Source organism: Dermacentor silvarum, chromosome 2 (genome assembly GCF_013339745.2).
Source record: "Dermacentor silvarum isolate Dsil-2018 chromosome 2, BIME_Dsil_1.4, whole genome shotgun sequence".
Taxonomy (NCBI): Eukaryota; Metazoa; Arthropoda; class Arachnida; order Ixodida; family Ixodidae; genus Dermacentor; species Dermacentor silvarum.
This window is the reverse complement of record NC_051155.1, coordinates 236,167,697-236,186,468: the sequence shown is the minus strand read 5'-3', so window position 1 is coordinate 236,186,468 and position 18,772 is coordinate 236,167,697. Positions and strand designations below refer to the sequence as shown.

Here is an 18,772-nt window from a genome sequence, read left to right as displayed (position 1 = left end):
GAATATTTCGCTGCTTTCGCTAAGTTTTTTCTTGCAGCGATATCGTCGAAAATGCGAAGTTTACTTTCAAAAACTTTAAAAAAGCGCACCTTAGACCCCTACGTAAGTGGCGCCCCCATCCCAAGTTTTGACGACGACCGCTTTATATTGCTATATTATTACAACACTGAGATATATAAGTATTTACACAATGTTTATTTACTTTCACGTATTTTTGTCACCTATGAGCACCAAAAACGTAAAAAGCTCGCACGCGACAACCCTACGTATGTGGCGCCACCGCCATAGTTCCGACGACGGCCGCTATCAATGGGATCGCCGATAATCCGGCAGGCATAAAATAGACTTCTCTAAGCCATAACATAATCAAGCCGATCCGATCCCTATCCATACACTTCTGCAAATTTTGGTTTCTGAACAAGTTGGTGAACCGCTCCAAGTTCAGTATGCTTTCCACTCGAATTCTTGCTACAAGGTTCTCTCATTTATGGTTGAACAACTCTGCAAAAAGGTAGGAGAACGAAAATACTTCACTTTGTATGCAAAAGCATGCTTGATGTTTATGTACGCTAAGAAAGTGACCCAAGTTTTGGCTGCAGCTCTTGAAGGTTATTTAGTATTCCGTGGTCACATTGTCGTAAATGCAATGGTTTTAATCAAGTTGCTGCAGCAAAAGGCTGAAAATCTATATATTTTTTGGCTAACATAAGTTGTTTAGTTTTTGAAAACCGTTCCCGTCTTTCCGGGCTTGAAGCTTGCCTCGGTCCCTTGGTTCCCGGCTGGCGTCATCCGATTCAACTCAAGTCGTCGACTATGTGCCAGAAGACGCCGACGCTGCTCTGAGAGATCCTGATGAAGCTAAAAAAGAGAAGCAGCTTGCTGAAGTTATCACTATTGACACGCCAGTAAGTTGTGCTTTGCAGACGTTCCACAATGGGGCATGCATAATTCCAGCGGGCACATAATTGACTGAGCGATTCTGTATGAGGGAGGCTGACAGCTTCTTTTTGCAATCGTCGAACTGCACAAACAGGGATGTCATTCGTAGCTATATCTTATTTGGTAAGGTGCTTCACCTTGGGGAGTCTCGCATGAACGACAATTGTTATTGGCTGAATATGACTAGCACCATGTCGCTGAAGCGTCACGTAAAACTCGTAGCCTCGGGTGGTTCACAGCGCCAGTCTGCGCTGAAGCACCGTTTTGAACATCCCAAATGTTATAACGGTTTCAGCGCATCTCTAAATCTTGGTTGCTTCTGGTTATGAATAGTTAAAGTGTTGTGCAAAGTGTTGTGCACCTTTCTGTGAATTGAGATTTATCTAGGTGTAGTTGTGGGTAATTAATATAATACACCATTATTTAATTTGGTCTGCGTAAGTTACATACCTAGGATTACCACTAGGGGTGGGGGGAAGCGTGTTTCTTGTGCATTGCTTGCAAAAATACAAGCAAAATGAAAGCGAAATAAAGTGTCGATACGTCGAGAACAAGCTTTGCATGATTTAAATTTATTGAAAGACATTAAATTTGGTACACATTTAAAATTTTCAAGAACACCAATGGGTAATTCCACAGCCCACTGATCAAGTGTTGTTTCCATAGTGCTAGCCCAGGCATGTGTAAGGCATAAAAACAGCACTGTGTGCATCCACTTGGCTCCTGGCCGAAACTAGTCATGCCAGTTGACGTGAAAAGCACCATCGGTGGGCTGCAGAGAATGCATGTCGGAGAGAAGCAGAAGTTCTGCTTGGACTCGTAAGTGAAAAGTCGGAAGAAAAAATAACAATGAAAAGATGCACCGCTCAGTCTTAGAACTTGGGATAACATGACTGTTACACAAATGTGAACAGTTTAAGGGATGAGGAACAACTCCACTTGGACAGATCCATTTGCTTGCTAGATATGGATGCCCTGCAGAGCACTTGCGATGCAAGTTGTGTGCTGATTCAGGGTAAACCAGAGAACCAGTAAATGGCATGCTGGTGTGGGTGTTGAACCGGCAGCCGGCACTGTGAGGGAAATACCAGCAGTGCTGGTGGAAAACTAGCCTGGTGGCAAGCCTTTGCATACCTACACATTATCTGCTACTCTGAAAAAAAAAAAAAGAAATTGCAAAAGAAAAAGGAGCGGCTGTAATAGCCCATCTTAGTTTAATTCATGGGCATGTGATCCTAAAAACAAATTTTCTCACTGTTGTGCATTGTGAAACTGAGTTAAAATGCACACAAAGTGCCACATGCACATTAAAAAATTTTTTTTTTTCGCTTGGTTTGCCACGCGGCATAACATCATAATGTTGTTAAATATAAGCATGCAGGCCTGTTTCATAGAGATACTGCAATAGCGACTTATAAAATGCATTTTCCATAATTTATCTATTGTAGTCTCCTACTTGATCACTCTTCAATTTCACACCTGTAAGAACACTCTAAGAACATATGCACATATAGCTGTTTTTATGTTTGCTGTAATATCATGAATTGCGCAGTTCATAAGAAAAACGAAACTGTATGTACAGCCTGGGATGGTGTCATCTAAGGGCTGTAATTGAGGTTGTTTGTGCCAATGCTGAAGTGAGACACTTGTAGAAGCTTTAAATGCTGTTTTGTCTTGCAAAATGGTTTATATGTTGCATTCAGTACAGTTTCACTGTGGCTGTTCATCTCATACATGGTAGTTTGTGCATCAAGCACAGGTTTATTTTGTTATGTTCTAATCGGTTTAGAACTTGGGTGCAGATGTGCGAAAATGTGAAGGGAGAAGTTATTGCTCCCTTTTTTCCCCGTGTTTGTAGATGGACATCTCAAGCCTTACCGGCGTACCTGAAGAGCACATAAAAACACGACGTGTGCGCATCTTCATCCCTGCCCGCAATGCCATGCAGTCTGGAACCTACAATACGCATAAATGGAAGATGGAGTTTGACATACGTGAACGTTGGGAGAACCCACTCATGGGCTGGTCCTCCACGTGAGTCACAATTTTGGTGTTTCCTTGTTTAGCTGTTGTTATTTTACTTAGGTTAATGATGCTCAGTGCAACCAGCTGTCAAGCTATATTTGACGTTCAACTAGTCACTTAGCAGGCGTAGTAAATAGCAGCTGGCTTAATCCACATTATCAAATTTAAGCACAAAATTGAACTGTTGTAATGAACGAGATGAAGGGGAACCGAGGGGCCCAATTTTTGTTAGTCCCAACCATACGAAGCCAGCAGATTATGAAGCCAAGGAAAGCATGAGGGAAATTATTTGTTATTTTAATTGAAATGCAAAAATTATAAGGTTAAGGGAAATGAAAGTAGACAAAAAAAAGCTACTTCCACGGGTGTGAGTTGAACTCACATCCTCCACATTACAAGTGTGATGCTGTTACCATTGAGCTAAGGTAATGGCTGTTCCCACATTTACTTTCTTGGGTATATATGTATGTGTGCAATACCTGAACCTGGGAGTGTTAGCGCCATTCACGCCCATGGTGGTGGATGTTGCATGTCTTCCCTGACTGCGGGCATCATGTTTTACATGAACTTTTTAGGAGCAGGCAGCCGGCCAATAAACATTTGTATGCTACGTGAAGGTATTAAATCTGTTGGTGTTGCGCGCTCATGCCACTGCTCGCGCGTTCATCATCATCTTCCACAGTTGTCTCCATAGTGCAAAAAACTGAAAATAGCCAATGGGTGTATCTCTTTGGCTGGTGATGTCAGGCACTGCATAGGCACATTATCTCAGTTGCGTTCCGGCCGTGTGACGGGTAGGCCGCGTATTGTGCGCACCGAGGAAGAACAGCATGCCTACGGAGAACGATGGTGCGAGCAGAAGCGGGAATGGGCACGAAGGCAGCAGGAGGCTGTTAACATCGAATCCATGTTGGTCGACGGTTCTGATCTCCTGAGCGGGCGGCATTGCCCTATACGCTAAGACCGACTGCAGACGAGGTCGTTGCCACGGAGTGTGCCGACGTGTGTGCCGTGCAGACTTGGGACGGAATCGTTTTCGCAGCAGTCTACGTTCTTCCCGGGGTGTCCAAGGGGGACCTGGAGAACTTTATGATTGATGCCTTTGGTTGGATCACCTCTACCGACTCCACTCCCATCGTAATTGTGGGTGATTTCAACGTTGACCTGTCTCGGCCAGACGGAAAGTGGTTCTTGGCATTTCTGTTGGGCAGGTTCGGCATTCAGTGCTATACAAACATTGGAGGGCCTACCACACGTCGTCGGTCCTGCATAGACGACGTTCGCAAAGAACCTTTCCAGAATCATTACAGCACCCATGGCCGTCTACCATATTTTTTTTAAAAGCTTTACTGGGACATAGTTTGATGACAGCTAAAAATAATCTTTGTAGAAAATTCTCTTGCATCTGGTCGCTCATTTCAAGCTTTTAGATCCAACTTCTGAGGAAAAAAAAATGTGGGAACCAAGCCATAATGGTAGACATTTGAATCTTGCTATAACAATGTCACATTTGATGTGGACATACCTTCAGTATATTCGATATTTGCTATAAGCATATATTCTGATATTGGTTATAAAATTTTAATATTTATTTCATTATATCTGTGTTCATTTTATTGAAGCTCAACTGCAACTGTGTGACACAAAGTAACTTGCATCTTGTCCTGTTGGTGTCATGGATTGGCACGCTGAGTTATATAGAAAATTTTATTACCTAAGTGTACCTTGGTACTTGTTCTACAGAATAGGATGAACCCGTTTTGTGAAAAAATGTTAGAATGTCAAGATAGTAAGCCTGAACATGCCAGGCACTTCTAAAATGGTTTTTTGATGGCTAAATCTGGTTGAAATAGGCTTGTCCAAAATAATAAAGGTGTTAAATGAAGTGATTGCTAGCTGCCAACATGTCTTCAGCTGTACATATAAATTATTATTGCATAAATACAGGTAGAGTTAGAAACATATACCTTTAAAAGGTGCGCACTAGGCTCAAGAAATGACACTATGCTATGTATTTGACTGTATTAACTACTCTGAGTTGTGACCGAGTTCCACTGGGCCAGCACAGTATTTTTCCAAGTCTGTGTAATTTACCTTGACTATCTAAAGTGACCACATGGGTTTCAGTGGCTTCTATGATATCACATTAGAACCAAGAACATACCTCCCCGGTTGGAAGATCTCCCGGATTTAGTTTCTCCGAACTTGGCAGGTATGCAAGAAGAGCTCACTGTTGGGGAAGCGGAATTGACGAGTCACCATTTCTTAACTATGCAAGGTACACTTGAATCTTTTAGAGATTGTAAAGGAAAATACTATGTCAAGCTAGATCAGCAGACTGCAATTTTAGGAAGTATCAAGTAAGTCAGTATTGCCAAGAAAATAGGTTTGATATGCCAGAAAACACTGCAGGGGTGGAACATGGGATAGCATCAGATTGCTGAAACTGCACTCTGTGATGTCACACAGTGCAACACATTGTCACGGCTGGCAGAAGCTTGTGAAATAATTCAACTTGGCAGTCGTTGCAGGCTTTTCCTGCAGTAAATGATCCCACATGTGCAAAAAATTCTCTTCCTTTATGCACAAGCAAAATGTACTAATACAGTATGTACTGCCAGTGATCGGTTGCTTGTACATGTACAGACACAGGACAGCACAGCAGTACAATGAACATTATGAGTAATAACAATGAAGTTATTTAGAATACAACATATTTGTGAGTAAATGGTGACAATGAATACCAGTAATGTGCACATCGCGTGATAGTTTTTCTGGCTCTTGTAAGTCCCCTATACAGACATGCTATGTAGTGAGTGAATTGTTGCCACCTTATCTCATCTGTTGTCTGAGTGTTTAGCAGCAAGTGAGCACACCATAGTGCGATGACTATTCCTATTTACTCCAGACAGTCATGCAATTCACTGTGCTCTAAATGCACCTTGAAACTCACTTTAAGCAAGTGTATGCATTACACAGTAGTCTCTTCATTTGTGGCACTCTCTGTGCCTGTGCAAAACGAGTTGGCCACTTCACTAAGCACATCAGGGTTCGTACACTTCCTCGAAATCCTTGAAAACCTTTGAATTCGAAAAAAGAGAGTCAAGGGCCCTTAAAATCCTTGAAAATAAGTTTGCTCCTTGAATTCCTTGAAACTGGGGCTGGGGACGACCTTTGAACATTCAAAGTAACAAGCTCTGCATTGGGGCTGTGCCATGAATACTGTCCTATCAGGAAAACATACTAGGTAATTTTTTTTCAGTGTTGCTAAGTGATGATATGTGGCGTGTCCACAGCCACCGAATGCACCCAAGTGTTCAAGGCATTATCAGCTACGCAATGTGCAGACGTAAGAAAAGTTACCAACTACAATTACTTCATTAAAAAATGTAATTGATTACAGTGACCACTTATTTCCCTACAAAATTAATAGAGCGATTAGTTTAGTGGGCAATTGAGAAATCACTTACTGAAAAAAAGTAAATGATTTACAGTGAGTGTTTCCAAGTAAAAAATATGTAATTGGTCAATTATAAAACTACAAAAAATGTAATTGATTACAAGTAATTAATTACATGTAATTTGTGAAGGTGGTTCTTGTGGGCAGTGCCCTTTCTTAATTATTAACCTACAGAAGCACATCGAGGCCCTCCTCAATTGTTTTTTTCTATGGTGTCAGCCCTGCAGGTTTCCACATCATCGTTGACACTGGCATAACTGTTTATGCCCATAGAAACAGCATTTGCTTTGCATGTAGCTATCAGATTCGCCTCCTCTAAATCTGACAATCCAGATTTCTTGATAAGCCAAATAGCAGGAGTAAATGATAGTAGCAGAAGTTCAGTTCAACAAGGTCTCGAAACTTCAGGCCAAGTTTAATGCTATAGGGACAGCAGCTGTCACTAGGGGCATCACTTGCCGATGAGGAGTTTTGAAGAAAGGCTCAGGAACATGGATGAAAATAAATGGGCGGCTAAAGTGCACAAGTATCTCTACATGAAAAGCGTGGACACAGAATGGAGGAAGAGGGCAAGGAAGTTGGCAACCAAGTACAGGATAATCGAAACTGCAAATAGACAACCAGGGGTCATCAGAAAGAAAGTGAGAGAAATAGAGACCGTGAATTGGATGCAAAGAATGGAAACAAAAAGGACAATGGAGATTTACAAGAATGAGAAGAAAGAAATTAGAAGGGAAAATCTGTACGATAACACAAAGGGCAGTGCCTTGCTATTTGAGGCTCGAGCCGGTTGCCTAAGGACGAAAACATATCGGAACAAATATTCGGAACTAGATGAGACACGTGTATGCTGCAGTAAAGATCCAGCAACCACTCAGCACATCCTGATGGAATGCGACGGGATCCACCCAGCGAGAACCGTAGGTAGCGTGCAACTCCCAGAAGCGCTTGGGTTCAAAGTGGAAGGAAACATAAACAGATCAGCCGCAGAGATCAGCAAGAGACGATTAGAGTACTGGTGGAAGAAAAGCAGGGAAAAGATGGATACGACCTGATCTCTTAAAATCATAGGTAGTGGTACAAGGTAAAATTTTGAAAAAGAAAAAGAATAATGAGAGGTATACAAAAATGCTAGATAAAGAACATGTATAGTATACCTGATTAAATCAAGCAGGCTAGGTGACTATTTGTCGCCGCCCCGTTTCAAAGGGGATGCCAATAAATCATCATCATCATCATCAGGCTATGATTGCCGGTGTCATCAGCTTGCTTTGGTGGTTTAGAATAGTTTAGAGGCCTGATTGCATTAGGCCAACACCGCGCCAATTTTGGTCTGCCGACTTCCTGCTAAAGCTCTGTTGTGCTGACGGCCATGTCGGCAGGTGTGGAGTCGTCAGCAGACAATTGTGTCAGACGATATTGTTGCCACACTGCAACGATACAATGGCCCCCCTGTTCCGGTGCGGCCATCGTAGGATTTTTGACAATTGTTTCTACGCGTGCTGCTTGCTTTTTTTGTTTTACTCCTTGTGAGAAAAACATATCACATATTTGTGGCAAGGAACAGAGCGTGCGCAACTCTCTGTGTTTGAATACTGATTTATCCAAGTGGTGCATTTGTTCACACCAGTATGTACGGCCACAGTTGGTTGCTCGCTTCAAGCACCGTGTAAAACACGCAGCGCGGACATGAAATAATGACAAAATATTGCAAGACATACTGATTTGCGAATATGAGCATCGTCGCATCACACTAACTGAGACGAGCTACATGATACGAGTGACTGGCGGCTTTAGGGGCCCATTGAGAACAGCGACTGGGAGGCTGGGGGCTGTTATTGATAGCTGGTTCCCGTTTTTTTTTTTTTTTGAACAGTTCATCATGCACGCAGTGTGCTCAGTGAAGTATTGTGGAAGGAAACTCTACGGCATTTAATCACTCAATTAGAGAGCACACAGCTTTCTTTAAAAATGTTGATGCTTGCTTCATACTCGCATAACTGCATGAGCAAGGTGCACTGCAGTATTGTGGGTGCTGTCACTTGTTGCCAATTTGGCATGAGAGGCTAAGAAATGTGTTAGCATAGGAATACCACAATTTCCTTTATAAGCCGTTAACATTACATAAGGAACTACCACTATATGTTATCTCATTTTGTCCATCAAAGCACGGCGAGTGCAGCCGGCAACCTTCGATCAACAATGGCGACGTATCGATGTTGGCTCTGCGTTGTGTTGCCACTTCCCACTTGTGTGTGAACCATACAACACTTCGGGTTGCTATATGGTCAGAGCTAAACTACAAAAGCGGTTGAATTTATCCTAATTGCTCATCTTTTAGTTGAGGTCTGTCAGTAGTGAGTGCACCAACTCATCTGCTGAGCTAGGCCTAACATTCGCTGTAACGACATCGCTACAACATCTAAGTTGATTTGAACGACTGGCAACTGAAAATTGTTCATGTCAACTTCGGAAGCACGTTTCAACTCACTTTAAGCGCTAATAAATATAGGGCTGTTCCAGCTAACATTAGCCCAGGTGTTAAAAGAAAGGGGAAAAAAAGAAAAAGAGAAGCGCGGTCTACAGATCGAACATTGTACACATTTCATAATCGTATCGTGCATTGCGTTTTTCTTTTCCGTCTTTTTTTTTAACAGCCTGGCTAACCTAAGCTGCGACCCTCAATATATACATAAGAACACGTGCTGCGGCAATCACGTTGCCTGTGATGTTTTCTCTCAGCAGTTGATAGTTGATTTCACGAAAGCTGGCAGCTCGTTTCATTTGTCCTTCTGTAGCTGGAATGACACTCCTGCACACAACAGGTCTTTTGCATTGTTCTTCAAGCTCCCAAGGACCATTCAAGGATCTCTGCACATGCGAAAAGGCAGAAAGAGCACATAAAGCTGCTACAAAAATCACACGAACACCCCGGCCAGTTGCTGCGCCGCTTGCCGAGTTCCCCCTCAACGGGCCCTCTCTGAACTGGTAGTGTCACTTGTGGCAGCATATGAAGCTCTCCCATAGCGTGACGGAGAAGTTCCGTGACCAGTAAAAAAAGTATCAAAGGACTCTGGTTTAACTGAACCAGCAGTTCGGGTTTAGTGGATATTTTTTTGCATTGGGTCTTTCAGAAACCAACCAAATTTTCTCACACTGTTTCTCATATTTGAATATTCCACTCAATTGGGTTCGTGTTGATGGGAGTCTACTGTATATGCTCTTTGCTTTGGGATGGTTATTGCTGAGTGAGCTTTTCAGGTGGCCTTGGCAATGCATGCTCGTCCAAGTTTGAATTCCTTATCAAAAGTCGAAAAAGTAGCCTGGAACCCAGTACATTAGCATAACTGTGTAGCTGAAGGCGTTATTGTGATGGTGACCAGGCTTTTACAATATTTTGTTAAAAAGACACCAAGAATAATAAGATAGGCTATATAGGTAGGTTACAATTACAGAATACGAATCATCGGTCTTACTGCAAATTGACGATTTTTAAATTAGAAGTCAGAAATTACACAAATACAAAATAGGTGATGACATCTTGAATTTCCTACACCAATTCCCCATGACGTTAAGAATTTAACAGCGTCGTCTCAAAGCTGGTCAAAGGTTTATCAGGAGAGAAGAATTACATTGTATTCAGGGATATGAGTAGGCGAGCCTCTCAATTTTGTAAAGCTTTTCCGAAAGTGGGCTAGATACGTGAACATACAATGAAATCAGTTATGTATCAAGACTTGTTGCTGGGCTAGTTGGTTCATCTTATTCCGTAGTGTTTAGACGCAACCAAGGACGAAAAAAAAATCAGGACAGGAAAGAGCGTCATGCTCTTTCCTGTCCTGGTTTTTTTTCCGTCCTTGGTTGCATCTAAACACTACGGAAATCAGTTATCTTGTACTAACGTCACTGCTGCCACTGTTGAGGTGCAAAATTAATTATTATTACTGTGATGGTATTGGGTACAGGATCACTCCAGAAAGAGAGAAAAGCAGCACGCAGAAGCACAAACACACATCAGACTTGTATTGGACGTACTTAACACATTGAAATGGCACACACGCGACAGTTCTCCAAAATATATTCTAGAGGATAGGCAGCTATATATGATTAGTCAAACGTAATCAGCCTACAGTGCATGCGGAAGCAGGTGTCGCCGTGTCGGAGACATCGTGGAACCAGTGTAGGACAGCAGGGTCGGACTGCAGGACCGGACCACAGGCATTGTCTGGCTGCGTGGAGCTCAGGTGGCCCTGCTCCACGGTCGATGAACCAGAGCCTCTGCATGCCCGGTTTCCCGACGGAGAGGTTGAGCTCGGGAGCACACAGCAGCAGCCCACCGGGTCACGTCCACAGCCGGCGAGGTAGCCCTGTGGCTGCTCACCCGAATGCTTATTCAGCCAGGCTCAGGACCGCCAGCTCTCCTCGATCAGTTGCCCAGCGGAAGAACCGGACGATCTGGCCTCTCAGCTAGTGACAGCGTTGATTCGGGTGCAGGCGTATAGTGACGCGGGCGGCGATAGCTCCTATGGGCCGGACGCCTAGCGAGGAAGCTCTGCTGTCAAATGCCAAACATCGGGCACTGCTCAAGCCATGGGCCACGCTCTTTCGAGCCACGCTTTTCGAGGCGCCACTGTCGACATTCACAAATCGATGTCAGTGATGATGATGATGACCTTAAGGTAGATACCCTTTGGTATATACCCCCTCACGGGTATTGGCCATGAGTCGGTGTCCTCTTCGCCACCGCACGGCGCACTGTCTTTATATGTTTGTTTCCCACTCCCGCGTACCATATATTATCACAATTACTAATTACTATTATTATTTTTAAAATCTTTGGCTGCAGGGGCGATCCCCTGTCCAACATGAACTTGGATTTTGCATCCAAGGAGTCTGCCATGGCATTTTGTGAGAAGAATGGTAAGTTTTTTTGATATTTTTTTTTCATTATTCCCCAGTGGTATAGTGTGTCGTTTTATTCATCTAATGACACTGGTAACATTAAATTGAGGGTTTTTTCTATATACAGGTTGGGAATACTATGTTGATGAGCCTGCACCAAAGAGACCACCACGAAGGAACTATGGTGATAACTTCTCCTGGAACAAGAGAACGAGGGTGTCTACAAAATAATTTGATGCCAGACAGAAGGTTTCAAAAAATATGGTTAGCAAGATAGATGCCTGACAAATAAAACTGCCTCAACTCCGTTGATCTGCTTTGTTCATTCTTGAACATTAGTGAGGAATGTTAGGCTGTAACAGTAAATTACCCTTCTGCAATAGCGAAAAGGTCCCTCATATCATGAATGGAGGCTATGTAAGCCATAGAAGATGCAAAAGTGAAAGACGTTTCCCAATGCCACCTTTAAGTTCCCATACCAGCTCTCTATGACATCATGGGTTTGACAGCGTCCATTTTTGTTTAGTTAATTGTTTGTCAATGAAAAAAAAAAAAAAAATTTAGAATGAACCAGGGATGTTTTAAGAACATCTGCGCTAATAGTTCCAGATACAAGAAATAAGAAGCTGGGCAAGTTAGTTTATCTTGCAAACGGCACTCTAACTGTACCCATCATGTCATCTTTGTTCTTGAGATATTATTTAAATGTTGGACAGTGCACAAAGTGTCAGTTGTACATGTTTTTCATTTATATTTCACTCAGCTGAGACCTCTTTATAGCTCTAAAAAACGTAAAGCATGCTTTTGTTTAACATTCACGACTGCATGCACAGCATTAGCATGTGTAGTATAACTTCATGCCCAACTGAACAAAACACACAGCAAAAGTCATATTTGCAAAGTGCCTTCTGCCTCGCATCCTTTGCAAAAATGGTTTGTGTTGAACCCTGCAGTCAGCATGGAAATTGATTTCTGAAGCAAATTAAAATATTAAGTGCTCTGATCTCGGTGCATTCACTGATGCCAAAGCATCAAGCCCTATAGTAAGCAAAGATGGAATAAAAATGGTATGCATAATATTAACTGCAGGGCCCCTTCAGAGGGCCCCTCACCAGGCCGCATTGGAAATTGTGGTTATACACTATGTTTTATGGCACCGCATAGGGGATTGTATTACCGTAAGAAATTTTTAATTGGTTCATTAGTAGAGGAGATAGGAAAAATTGAATGTCGCGTTGCCATGCTTCTAGGAGACGAGCTTCACTGCCAATGTAGATGCTGTCCCCCTCTGCCTGAAATAGCGTCTGCAAGCAACAATTCTTCTGTGCCTTCCATCCCGTTGCCAAGGGACTGCATCACATTTACGTCGCGAGCTCCACCTTCTTTTTCTTCCTTTTTTGCTGTGCAGCACACTTCTAGTGGTGGTATTGAGCGTTCTACATTGAATGATTTACCAAAGTCTCATGCCGTAATCACCGATGTTGCAGGCAGTACATGTTTTGTAGAAGAATTTGTGTGTGTGACTTTGACTTTCTACTGGAAGTGGGGCTCCCTCGAGAGGAAATCACATGGGCTCACAATCACATAGGAAATCACAAGTTCAGTGTGCGTCTCCACCTCTAGCCTGAGATGTCAGCACTGCTCACATGGGAGGTGATTAGTGGCGGATGCAATGGTAAGCATGCCGAGATGGGCATGTCTACATGTGCGCAGTGTTCCCATGCATTTACTGCTGGATGTCGCATAATCTCAACCTTCGGAGATGCTTTGAAGTGAGAGGCAGACAAAGCGTTTGCTCTCCTCTGCTTGTGCCTTTCATGATAGCATTGATAGCATCCTTCCACTGCGGGCAACAACAGCAGCCACTGCGGCGGAGTGGACCCGAAAGCTTTGCAGGCTTTGCTTAGGATTCGTACTGACGATGTGAAAATATAGTTGACATGGCACGACACCATATTTAGGTCGCCAACTCAAATTCAACAAAATGAACTTTTTTCTAATTGAAATTTTTTTTGTTTTTCAATTACCTGATAATTTGGAAAATTTTACTGCTCCTTCCGTATAAAAAAAAACTGTCGGCAACTGTACTTATTTACATAAAATAGAGAATTTCAATATAACGATATTTGATGCAATGAAGTAACGTGCCAATGTTTCACGACTTCGTTGTATCGAGGTTTAACTGTAATTGTAAACTGGGCCGATCCCAGAGATAGTGTAATCAATATGTGCTCTCGCAAGGATTTTAATGTAGTTTGTTAATCGACTGATCTTGGAGGCAGAGCAATCAAAGGCGTGGATGGGCTGATTCTGATAATGCTATCACATTACTGTTGTTCAAGTATAGCATGCACACGTAGCTTTGCCTTTTCTTCCTTGTTTTGGCGTTGAGGTCTCGCCGAGTAGGTGCAGTGTTCTCTCGCAGAGCTTGGGTATGGAGAAGGAAAGGAGGAAGGACAGTAGTGTCGTTGGTGCGAAGGAAGTTTGGAGAGGAAGCACTTGAGTAGTGCAGCTGGATTACACATCACGAATGATGTTCACTTAGTTCAGTGCAACCCTAAAAGAAATTTACCGCCATCTCAATCGAGAGGTGCAAGTGATCATTGAATGTGAAGCAGTGGTGATCATCCACTTCGTTCTAGAGATAAAAAAGTCAACTGAATTCAATCTTGTGTATTGCTTCAACGCAAGCAGTGCCATCACATGCATCTACATCAACAATGACATCTGCATAGCATCTACATAACTTAAAATATGAGGCAGATACCACTTTGTGGGAATCTACAGTAGAACTTCATTGATATGTTCCTATTTGTTATGTTTTCCTGGCCCTTACCTCTGGAAATCCCCATCCTGTTTAGTTCCTATAGGGACGTTTGTTAGCTTCCTCTTTTTATGTTTTCCTTCCCATTTGTTATATCCAAAAACTGCACTACCAATGTGGCATCATCTGTCGGTGGTGCCTACAATGACTGCTGCATGTCGCCACTGAAAACGATCATTTCGCAGTGCAGTAGTTGCAGGAGTTTGAGAATGTTGCGGCGCGAACAGGATTCTATGTCACCTATCAGGATGATGATGATTAATGTAGTGTTTTGTGGCGCAAGTGCCAAGTATGGCCAAAGAGCGCCAGGTCAGTGTTAAGAGGTTGCACCTATCAGGAATACATGTCATTCGATAACGTTGGGACGTTGGAGTCGCATTGTTGCTGATTTCAATGCAGCTCACGATGCCGATAACAAAAAGCAGGTGGAGGAAGGCACATGCAGTCCCCCGACATCCATTTTCTCGGTCACTGTATATCATGGCTTTCGATACCTTTTGCAGTTACTTGGATACACATGCCTAAGTGGAGACTAAAAAATTCATGCAGGAACTCCTCTGGGAGTTATTTAAGTATGCGTAAGCATTGTGCAACTTGCTCATCTCTACGCAGCCAGGTGTCATTATCGATGCAGTGAAACTTGATCCGACCAGTATAAACTCTTAACCCTTCTTGGTTGTGATTAACATTATCAAACTCGATCCTAGCCTTATCAATGCTTACCGGTCAGTATAAACCTTATTGCAATCGATCTGATCCTTATGAGCCCATATCTGTCCTTACCAAGCTTATCGGACATGAGGACATGATCTGATCCTTATCAACTCTTATCGGACTTGATCAACCATATCGGTACTTCTTAACCTCATCAGTATTGCTCCGGCTATTATAAGCCCTTAAAGGGGCCCTGAACGACTTTTTATCGAAGTGGAGAAATACATTTGAAGTGAAAATAGGCTATTTCAGAAATACTTTGCTGCAAAAAGCACTTCAATGTGTTCACCAAAAGCGGAGTTATTGGCAATCAAACACGGCCTCCGTTGTGCTCCCCTTCCTCCTTCAATGCCTTGCACTGCAAAGGCTACGGCGGAGTGGGGCGGGACCACAACACTCCGCCTTCGCAATGTCACTGTGGCGCGCAGTTCAAATTTCATTTTGGATGTTAACGTAGATGCCACGACTTCCCGATTTTGGTGCCTATGACGCACTAAATGTAGGCCAAATGCGGTCGTCCACAGCGAGCAGCCAGTGGACTCGTGGCGGCACGCCGCGGCAGCCACGGTGTAGCCAACTGCAGCGACCAATAGTAGCCGCGTATTGGAATGTGCTTTATTACGTAACAAAGCACACAGAAGGAGTGAGGATGATGGCTTCTGTTGAAACGAGAGCATTTGAGAGAACGGTGACTTAGTGATCCGCTTGTGAGCTCCATGCACCGCCTACAACAGCAAAACTTGACTGAGATGTTCACAGCAGCATATGCTACCCACGGACTATGTTATTTCACCAAGCCCGAGGGGTGGTTCAGGGCCCCTTTAATGTTCTTTAGCGCCCTATCCAACCGTGTTGAACCATTATCAACTGTGATAAGACCCATATAACCCCTCATCACTCCTTATCATCCTTATCAACTCATTCACTGCCTATCTGTCTGCGTTGTGACACATGAAGCACATGAGCCCTCAGAGATCAGTGGCATTTTGGTCGGTGCAGTAACGCCCCAACAGAAGGTGCATCCCACGACCGCGGAAACGCATCGAAAATGTGGTGTATTTGTTACTAAATTTTTGCAATATCTGAATTTTTCTGATGTCTACAATGGTCCAAGTGAGCTCTACATGTGGTCCTAGAGATGGCTTTTATTCCGTCATCACCAAATCTTCCAAAAAAGCCTTCATAGAAACTGTTCTTCTCTGACATTTGTACCGCCGGCAAACACATGCACATGGTTCAGATATATTCACTTTCTGCAAACCTGGGTGTTTAGCCCAGTGGGTAAGACACTCGGTTTCTGAACGTGGGGTTATAAGTTCAAAACTCACCACCACCACCACCGTTTTTTCCTTTCAAACTTATTTTGTTTTATAAATCATTTTCTTTGTAGTGATTCCTCTTATGTGATGGACAGATGGTTTTCCTCATTGAATAGGCATAGAAATACTTACGCATTAAAAATGGTCTGCCAGTTCATCAAACATTCGAACCAAGCGTTAAATGGAAATCACAGGCTTCATCTGGTCTAATTCACGGTTGCAACCACTCCAAAAAATGTATAACGTTTAATCTAACCACTAGGCAGCAAGAGTGGGCTTTATTTACCGAGTTGCTTATAGTTGTTGGTTCTGTTCAACTGCAAAGAAAGTTTTGTGTGAGGGTAGCTTCTTCCCTTGTCTGTAGTGCTGCTGCAAGCGTTATTGGCTGCTACATTGTTTTGGATCATGCATTCCTTTTCTGTGCTCACCCAAGAAATGTTTCACTGCAGTTATACTGTATGTTAATATGAAGCATTTGCTGCGCAATGCACGTAATCGAGTTTCAACACTTCAGTTTAAGTTTACGTAACATTCGCTGTAGGTACTCGCTCAGGGGCCATGAGAGGCAGACTAACGCATACGATCTACGCTCCTAGTTTTATACACCACAGTTGTGGCATGACCCTTCCCCAGTTGTGTATAACCTCCCTCCCACGTGTAAGAACATGCTAACGCCATCGCAAGTACAATGCACAGCACAGTAGCCTTAGGAGAGCAAGAAGGCATCAACACACACGGCTGCAGTGCTGAACTAGATGCATCGTCCTCTTGTACATAAGATCATGAGGGAAAGAATGCTTGACATCACTCTCAGACTTCTGCCCACAACTGGTTTTGTAGGCGCGGTGCAGAGGCTGTGATTGAGGGAACGCCAAATGCCACCTGGAGAACAAAGCACGATACACGTACATAACTGTGGACAGAATGAGGAAACACTTGTATTCACAACACGCCACTGAAGTAGACTGCTGCTGCATACAAGAGAGGATGAGGGAGAGAATGGCAACATGCTACCAGTGGCCTTTGCGGGTTTGGTGTGGAGTGTGCAGCTGAGGATACCTGGATGTTGAGAAAGAAAACTGAAGAAGCGAGCCAAATAATGCAGTTTCGACGTGAAATAATGAAAAAAATTTTGGCTTGGCCTTAATTTTCTGACTAGTAAACTATTCTGTCTTTTTGTAAGCCAAGTGAATGAATATAGAATTATACCTCTGTAAACTGATTTATCTTTAGTGTGCCTTTATGGCTTGTGCAGCTGATGTAACAAGATGGCTAGGTAAAAAAAAAAAAAAGCAACCATGTAAAAACCAGAACTCTTTCAGTAGGAATGTTTGTTTCATATTTTACGCTATGATAAGACTATGCAGCCTTATACTTTGGCATTGAATAAGAAGCAAACTTGTATGTAGCTTGTGAGTGTGATGCTTACAGAATTAAATATTAACAGAAAAATTTATTCTGAGTGGTGTGAAGTCTAACAAGCTGTAGCTGAAGAGAAATGCTAACATAATGAGTCTGTCCTTTCCATTTTACCATTAAGCAACCATCTAAAGCTTCCCTTACGGAAGACAAGCTGGGCTTGTCAAGCCTTTACATGTTGCATTTATGGAAGACTAGCTCAGCTGGTCTGAGTACGCTCTAAATGTTGATACAGTCCTGAAGATGCCTTGAGTGTGTCCATTGCTCGGCACTTTTCTTTATCAACAGCGGATGGTGTAAGGAGCATGTTGAAGGATTCTTTCATCAAGGAAAAAGCTTTATTTCGCGCACAGTTCACAAGGAAAAATTTAAGGTGACAGTAAAGAGCACTACTAACAACCATCCAGTTTTATTGCTTGCACAGCACTTGTATAGTCAGAGGCAAAAAGGGGGGAAAAAAATTAATTTGCATGCATGTTGCTTGCACAACCACGACAAGAGCACGTGGCAAGGCTAGTGTGGCACTTATTTTACATTCATCTCACTGTGGGTCTGTTAGCAGTCACCTGACAGTGCACCGCTATAGGTACAAGTGCACCTATTTGTTCGTTTGAAAAGTGAGTGATTTTGCGGCAAAATATAAGGTCCAGGGGGCTCGAAAGGTTAGCGAGGTGTTCCACATGTGTGACAGGGTTTATGTGCATTAGCTCCGTATGCGTTGCATTATTAGATAGAGAGATCCATGACCTGTATCCTTATGTATTAGCCCTCCAGATTATAAAAGTAGAAGTTATGCCTTTATGGAATTTGAATGTGTAGCTTTGCTTTACTACCTAATTAGTCATTTGTACAAATAAAGAAGTAGCATACTTTTGGAAGACTTTTTTGCGATTCTTAACACCTTGAAAGAGTTAATTCTGTAATATTGAGCATACTTGAAACATGAAGCAAATGTGTATACTATTCTGGAATTTTAGAGCACCTACACCAACATTATATGTGCATCACTGTTTGCCAAAATGTTTTACTTGAAGCCTCTATAGTGATTCAAAGCTGCTGATGTTATTCAGGATTATCTGCCTTAATGGGTTTGCTGCAATGAAATCTTAATTGTGTATGAAGTGCATGTTACTAGAGAAACTCCGAGTATTGACCCTTTTCGCGGAGCAG

The 18,772-nt window shown here is 42.8% G+C and overlaps 1 protein-coding gene and 1 long non-coding RNA gene across 2 annotated transcripts; both read left to right on the top strand.

Moving 5' to 3' along the window:
• The first annotated feature begins 351 nt into the window (after positions 1–351).
• Positions 352–11,636, top strand: LOC119442883 (NADH dehydrogenase [ubiquinone] iron-sulfur protein 4, mitochondrial). The gene is made up of 5 exons (XM_037707927.2): positions 352–511; positions 755–905; positions 2,798–2,973; positions 11,271–11,344; positions 11,454–11,636. Exons 1-5 carry the CDS (start codon positions 447–449, stop codon positions 11,555–11,557), a joined length of 570 nt encoding a protein of 189 aa, XP_037563855.1. The 5' UTR covers positions 352–446; the 3' UTR covers positions 11,558–11,636.
• On the top strand, positions 2,987–8,975 carry LOC125943326 (uncharacterized). The gene is made up of 2 exons (XR_007465737.1): positions 2,987–6,892; positions 7,667–8,975. It is a non-coding gene; the product is annotated as an uncharacterized LOC125943326 (long non-coding RNA).
• Positions 11,637–18,772: the final 7,136 nt, after the last annotated feature.